Source organism: Salvelinus sp. IW2-2015, unplaced genomic scaffold (assembly GCF_002910315.2).
Source record: "Salvelinus sp. IW2-2015 unplaced genomic scaffold, ASM291031v2 Un_scaffold4223, whole genome shotgun sequence".
Lineage (NCBI taxonomy): Eukaryota > Metazoa > Chordata > Actinopteri > Salmoniformes > Salmonidae > Salvelinus > Salvelinus sp. IW2-2015.
The window spans coordinates 1-8,006 of NW_019945494.1; the positions used below are offsets into that span (position 1 = coordinate 1).

An 8,006-nucleotide genomic window follows, 5' to 3' on the forward strand; every position below is an offset into this window, starting at 1 on the left:
AAAGCGATGGAGGACAAGGTCCATAACAGCACTGGCAAACTACAAGCTGAGCAGGACAAAGTCACAACAGTAACAGAGAAGCTTATCGAGGAGAGCAAGAAAGCCCTAAGGTCGAATGCTGAGCTTGAGGAGAAAATGTGTGGCGCCACCAAGGACAGGGATGAACTCAAGGCCAAGCTCCAAGCCGAGGAGGAAAAGAGCAATGACCTGCAGTCCAAAGTTACCATGATGAAGAAGAGGTTGCAGTCACTGGAAGCTGCAGAGAGGGAATTCCTGAGGAACAAAGCCAAAGAGGAAAACATCAAGGCGCCCATCGCCAACCGCTCCCAACAAGAGGACTACAAAGTCAAAGACCTTACACAGGAAGTTGAGCGCCTGAGGCGAAAACTTAAAGATATGAAGGTTGTCGAAGACGACTTGTTGAAGACTGAGGATGAGTTTGAGTCAATGGAGAAGAGATACTCCAGGGAACAAGAGCGAGCAACGGCCTTGATGGAGGAGTTGGAAATATCCAGGAACGAGCTCTTAAAGTACCAACTGGCAGAGAAGCAAGAGTCCAACCAGGAGCACATCCTCTACAAGCGTCTGAAAGAGGAAGAGGCCAAGTCCAGTCATCTGACCCGAGAGGTGGCAGCCCTAAAAGAGAAGATCCATGAATATATGGGCACAGAGGAAAACATCTGTCGCATGAAAAACGACCACTCCACCTTGCAAAGAAAACTGACTCTGCAAGAGGTGAAAAATAAAGAACTGGCCAGAGAGATGGAGACCCTCAATCGGGAGCTGGAGCGATACCGTCGCTTCAGCAAAAGTCTCCGCCCAGGCATGAACGGCAGACGTTTCTCAGACTTACAGGTGTGCACCAAGGAGGTACAGACAGATCCAGCAGACCACCTTCGACCCAACTACAAGAGCATCGCCCCACTGGAGCGGGCCGTGGTGAACGGAAAACTGTACGAAGAGAGTGACTCTGAGGACGATCCAAACTACAACAATGAGCTGCCCCTCGCCCAATGTAACCCCTCCCTCTTCAACAATGTCAACAACCTCAACAACAACATCAGGAGAGTCCCCTTTCTCAAAACCAAAGAAAGCCACAACCCAGTCAATGGGAAAGTGCAGGTTCCCAGACAGAATGGGAACCATGTGCAGCAAGGAGACGTGTTTCTGACACACAGCCCCGGGCAACCACTGCACATCAAGGTAACCCCAGACCACGGGCATAACATGGCCATGCTAGAAATCACCAGCCCCACCGCAGAAAACACCCAGTCATACACAAGCACTGCAGTCATCCCCACAAGCGGAGGTCCACCCAAACAAAGAATCACCATAATTCAGAACGCATCCATCTCCCCGACTACCAGAAACAAAGGTCAAAGGTCCCCCTCSTCAGATGGTTCCCCCTGCACTCCTGATCGAGCCATATCTCCCTTCACCATGGCCACCTACTCTAGAGCGATGACCCCAGACTCCTCTGGGTCGGTCACTCCAGACAGGGCTATGTCACCCATCCAGATCGTGTCGGTCACAACAGGCACTCCTGACCGGTCCCTGTCCACGGAGCCAGTAGAGGTCATGGGAGGMCATGCAGTCTTCAGGGTGACACCAGAGAGGCAGAGCAGCTGGCAGGTTCAGAGGTCCAACAGCTCCGGCCCCAACGTCATCACCACAGAGGACAACAAAATCCACATTCACTTAGGGAGCCCCTTTATTCAGAGCTTAAACACTACACCCCAGCCTGTGAGCCCATGCTACTCACCTGGGCAGGAGCAGAGAACTCCTGTGTTATCCAATGGTACCCCTGTCAAAGGCAACAGCAAAATCACAAGTAGCATCACTATAAAGCCAACATCTAAAAGGCCTTCACAAATTACAGTAAGTAATGCCTATGATTGACTGATTCCCCATCCCAAGAGACCTCACCCCATTAGTAAACCCTAGTTTGTCCCCACCCATTACCACCACCTATCCCAACCCAACCTCCTCAATCCCTAGTCATCCGATCTTGATCCATCCACCTCCATTTTTCTGTATGAAGAGAGGCCGACCTAACCACTTCTCTGTTTGTGTTTGGGGTTTGTTTGTTTGTTTGGTTCTGTTTGGAAAGATTTTGCATGCATGAATTGTCATTCAAATACAAAACAAAACAATAACCCTTTGAAGGCACTTGTAGTAAGAAACTTTTACTGAACACCGGGGTAACTTTACTGTATATGCTATTTGGTAAATATACCATGTACTAAGACTATTCACTGATGGACCGTTTCAATTGTGTTTAAACTTCATATTACACAACTTGCATTTTGTTTAAGCTGATTTATTTTCTAAATATTAAAGTGTGCAAAAGTTATGTTTTAGTTTGTCATCCATGCTTGCAATTTCATTTACTCATCAGAAGTGGAAACCCTGCATGCGGAATGATGAAAATGAGGAATATATTTCAAGGTTAAAATATATATTTAAATGTTTTTATTTATGCATGTTTTCTAACTTCTTTTTTATATTGTATTTGTTCATTGTGATCTAATTTTCACTGCTCAAGTGCTACCTTAACCATTTGAAAAATATCAACCTCTGATAGAAGTCCATTGTCCTTCAACCATCAAGACACACACATACAATGAATAGGACATTTTAGAGCCACTTAATTTATGTTTTTTACTAGCAGGACTCTCAGAAGAACTCTTGTGTGAACATCCAGAATTTATTAGAAAACGGAAAAAAAGGCCAGGGAATTCTGACATGTGTTTTCTTGGCTGAGTTAAATTCATAGGCTGGTGATGTCATAGTTTCTCCTTCTATCCCAAACACAAAAACCCAGTTACCAAGAGCAAAGACTAGCATGAGTGAATTTGAAGTTCCTCTTTAATGATACCATGGAAAGTACATGTGAGTCAGCTTGGACGAACAAGAGATGCTTTAACTATTGAGGGTCTTCTCCAAGTGGATGTTTCCTTTGCTGCAACTCTCTGCATCAATTTGAATCAATATTCTTTACGTTCATCATAGTGTTGTTGATTCTTTTGCAAATACATACAGTTGTTTTAAATGGCTTTAATGGCAAATGATCATGCAACCTACACAACAATGCAAATAGATTGCAGTATAGGAATGAAGAAAAACCACACTCATCACTCAAAGCACTGGCTTATCATGAAGAGACTTCTGAGTGACATTGGTAATATAAAGCTCACCTGAATGAAGCATAAATGTGTCAGATCCATTCACGCATGTGAAAATGCACACCCAATCCAAATACCCTCTGAGTCAGTATCACTATAAAGAGGTGTCTATATCAAGCTTTAAATCGATTCAGGCTGGGAGCATTGACGTTTGGAAACAGGATCKCAATCTCTCAATGCCCAAGAATAATTTGCAGGCTAAACAAGATGCTATTCATTCAAGGGATCAGAGCAGCTGTGTCCTTAAATATCCTCCATGTCATTATCTATCTGATCGTACTTATTCACATCTAGTGAGGTCATTGTTTGAGCCAGGCAGATCATATGTTCTGATGTAAAAATAACATCACAGTCCATATCGAATGAGAGCAAAGTGCAAGTAGTATGGATGATGGCTTCATAGTCTGACACACCCTTTCCTTTTTTATATCTCACTTGACGCATGACCTTTGGCATGTCAGCTAAATCTAAGGTCTATGTAAGCTATACAATCACACAGCACCATCATCCACTGTGCTGTTTTTCAATACAGAAAGTACAGTAGCCAATCAGAGGCGAGACTAATCTTCAGTGTACATCACAGGCTAACCTAATGTAGCAGGCGTAAAAAGACGRCTGAGCGYAGTTCCCACATCCGTTATTCAGGGGAAACAGAAGTTAGGTTGAAAATATTGTATCCCTGAAAACCGGATGTAAGCGGTTTCTGGCGACCCTGCATAGGCTAATCCCAGGCTAGTTTAGGAGTTGATGGGATTCACGTGTAGTTTACAATAACGGTCATCATCACAATGGTATCCAAAKACCTTGACCGATAGGCCCAATGAACAAGGAGAGGCAAATAAACGGACAGGGCAGGGCCCATTTCAAACAAAGGCCTCATATTGTGAATGAAAGAGCATCCTGAGACCCAGCAGTGTGCTGTGAAATAGTGTCTCGCACCACAATCCAAGCACCAAACAAATCCTGTGTTTTGTTGCCATGGAGACAACCGTGCATCTTTGCCAGAATTGCAGAACGCAGGCCGGCCTAGTGAACTGCAGGCTGGTCTGTCCGTGGCAGAGGAAGTGCTTACTCTAGTACTCCTGTTGCATGCCTCCAAAGGGAGGAGGCTTATAATTAAAGGTCATTCTGTGTAAAATCAACATGCCCCCCTGACATGACCCACACAGATTTTCTGGTCCATTAACCTCATTTTCAAAACACATTTCAAATMTATGTCCTGCATGGATTTAAGGACATGGTTCATTGCACGTTTCAGAATTAATTTTCTAAACCATAAAACCCTTATACACACTCACTTACAGTTGGTCTTTAACAGCATTTAACCACTCACTCCTTGGACTGGGTAGATTCACTCAATAGCTTTCGGCATGAAACTGGAGTGTCTCACAAGAGCTCTCTCTCAGAGAAAGAAAGAGTGATGAAATAAGCTGCAACGTTTAAACCTACAGTATAATAACCTATATTGCGCAACAGGTCTGGGAGAATGCCTTAATGTGCATGAMGAACCGCCTCCCCAATGACACCCTATTCCCTATATACACAATACTTTTGACCAGGGCCAATAGGAATAGGGTGCCATTTGGGCCGCATTCATCATCATCTATTCCCCTTCTTGTCTTTCTTTGCTCTAAGCGCTCTCATCATCATCTCTCTAGTCTCAACATGCAGTTACATTAAAGCCAGAGGAGAAAGAGAGAGAGAGGTTTTAAACTGAGCAGAGAGAGAGAGAGGTTTAAACTGAGCAGAGAGAGAGGAGGGTTAAACTGAGCAGACAGAGGGATCAGAGAGGGGTTTAAACTGAGTAGAGAGAGTGGGGTTTAAACTGAGCAGAGAGAAAGAGAACGAGAGAGAGGTAGAGAGGGATTTAAACTGAGTAGAGAGAGAGAGAGAGTGGGTTTAAACTGAGCAGAGAGAGAGTGGGGTTTAAACTGAGTAGAGAGAGAGAGAGAGGTTTAAACTGAGCAGAGAGAGAGAGAGGTTTAAACTGAGCAGAGAGAGAGGAGGGTTTAAACTGAGCAGACAGAGGATCAGAGAGGGGTTTAAACTGAGTAGAGAGAGTGGGGTTTAAACTGAGCAGAGGAAAGAGAACGAGAGGAGGTAGAGAGGGATTAAACTGAGTAGAGAGAGAGAGTGGGTTAAACTGAGCAGAGAGAGAGGGGTTAACGAGTAGAGAGAGAGAGAGAGTTTAACTGAGCAGAGAGGAGAGGGGGGTCTAAACTGAGCAGAGATAAAGAGGAGAGAGAGAGAGGGAGAGGGATTAAAACTGAGTAGAAAGAGAGAGTAGGCTTAAACTGAGCCGAGAGAGTGGTTTTAAACTGAGCAGAGAGAAGAGTTGGGGTTTAAAACTGAGCAGAGAGAGAGAGTGGGGTTTAAATTGAGCAGAGAGAGAGGTTTAAACTGAGCAGAGAGAGAGAGGTTTAAACTGAGCAGAGAGAGAGAGCGGGGGTTAAACTAAGCAGAGAGAGAGAGGAGTTTAAAACTGGGCAATAACTGGGTTTAAACTGAGCAAAGATAGGGGAGGGGGGTTTAGACTGAGCAGAGAGGGTTTAGGCTGAGCAGAGAGCAGAGGGGGGTTTAAACTAAACGCAGAGCGATGACAAACATGAAGAGCTCCTACGGTGACATCACCTTCTGCAGAGCTGAGACGGAGCGCTAGGAGCATTAGATGACATTTTAAGCTGATTGTGCAGTAAACAATGCAGTGATGCAAACCCCATGGGAGACATTTCCTGTGACTGTTTTGGCAGTTGGTGCTAAAACACGATCCAATACCTGTCTCCAAACATTTTCCCTTCCCACTCTCTCTTATAAGCCTTCTTTGGGAGCAAAACAATTACTTGTGTGTGAATAGCTCTATAAACTCCAAAGACAGTTTCAGAAAGGGAATCGTGGATTTCTTTAGTTCCATTCTTTACAGCGGTCGGATGTGTTGAAAAAATGGTCAAAGCTTTACTTAAAGAGTAATGTTTTATTAGTCTACTTGTTATACTGCCCCGCATACATGAGCCTGTACATGTCTTAATAAGCATGTAATGAATTATTTTGTGATGTGGTTTCTCAAAAATTGCTAGGTATTTGCTACTGTATGCCAAAAAACATGATTTGGCACCATCTTGTGGTCAGTTTGATAAACAACCTACAGTTATATATCGTAAGGATATTGATCCTCTTTTTCTCTCCATCTATCTCAGATCCCCTTGGAAGCATTCCGACGCCCAGGCCCAACCAGGATCCCCAAACCTAAAGCCTACAGTACAAAAGGAACAAACAGTGTGGTCAATCCAGGGCAGAGCAATAAAGACAGCCCCAGACAGCGCTCTCCTCAGAGAAGGCACTGCAGGGTACTCAGAGTGCAGCCAACAACCTAAATATGGTCAATGGCCCCACTAGAATATAAACGTCACACCCTTGGATGTATCATCACATTATGATCTCAATTATAATGTATTCCTGTTGCTACAAAGACTTCTGCTTTTGTGTGCCTCCGTATTGATAATGAAAACACCAAAATAGGAAGATTAGTAGGCCTAGGTTAACTAGCATATGTGTTTACAAAAGAAAATTCACTGATCTTTCTGTGTAAGCAGCAGGGGCGCAACTTTTACTGGGGATGGGGGGACATGTCCCCGTTTTATAATTGGAATGTGATACAAAACGAGGCAACGGTGTACTTTAGGACCATGCGGACGCCTCGGAGTGGTTGGGTAGGAAAAATAAAATAAAAATATATATATTATGTCCCCCCACCTCTAAAACCAAAGTTGCACCCCTGGTGAGCAGTAATTGCAGTAATTGATCAATTATGATATATATATATACATATATATGTATATATATATAGGCTACTGTTATTGCTAATACCATTACAATATGAATGTGTATTATCCCCTTGAAACATGAACTGTATTTCTATTTTAATGTGGTAGACCTACTCTAATTTACATCCACTACGTAATTAGTCTAATTCTATGAGTGGCAAAAAAAGGAATGTTATTAACAGTTTCAATAATGTACGTGTGTATTATTGGTATTTTATGTTGAATGCGACCTCCTCAGTGATGATCTCTAAAATGTAATGATCAGCCTATTATTTGGTTATCAATAAATATTGTTTTTATACCTACATATACATATACAAATTGACATTTTATTTTAAATATAAGAAACCCAGCTTGCTCTGCCTGAAATATGGGACATTAAAAAAAAAATCCCAATCTGGTGGGAATATGAATTGTGCAAGCTAATAATAGTTTTTTAAAAATGGGTAATTCTCACAGTATTCCATCACAGAATTTCACCACTGTGTAAATGCAGGCCTACCTGTATATCAGAGGCTCTCGTCATGGTTCAACTCAAAATGACATCCTCCAATTGCAAAGCACACACCTGTTTCAACGATGACCAATCATGTTGATGGGTCAGTCAGGTGATCAGAAAACCACACCTCCGTGGGTCATTCTTGGCGGGAGATGCAGATTATCTGTGAAGTTTTCTTAGCAGTAGCCTCCAACCTGTTATATGAGGTACTCCAAATTCATGCCCGGGTGAGACAGATGGGTATCCAGATAGGTTTTGATTTGGTCCCAGCCCATGTGGTGGTGGAAGGGAATGAGGAAGTAGATGTGCTGGCTAAACAGGCCCTTAGGAGAGAGGAGGTGGATGTGGAGATGCCGATTAGCAAGGAAGAGGCWTAMGGGAGTAATWAGGACAGTCGTGGTGCAGAGATGGCAGGAGCAGTGGAACAGCAACACTAAGGGCAGGCATCTATTCCAAGTACAGAGGAAAGTTGGGGAGGGGAGGACGGCAGGAAGAGAGAAG

The 8,006-nt window shown here is 43.5% G+C and overlaps 1 protein-coding gene across 1 annotated transcript; it reads left to right on the forward strand.

The window, feature by feature from the left end:
• Positions 1 to 3: 3 nt before the first annotated feature.
• LOC112077040 (filamin A-interacting protein 1-like) lies at positions 4 to 6,593 on the forward strand (the record flags this gene model as incomplete). Its single annotated transcript, XM_024143645.2, is given in 4 exon segments — positions 4 to 1,878; positions 6,380 to 6,485; positions 6,488 to 6,540; positions 6,543 to 6,593. Coding segments are annotated over 4 exon segments (2,070 nt in total), but the record flags the coding sequence as incomplete, so codon positions are not given.
• Between the last annotated feature and the right edge of the window lie 1,413 nt (positions 6,594 to 8,006).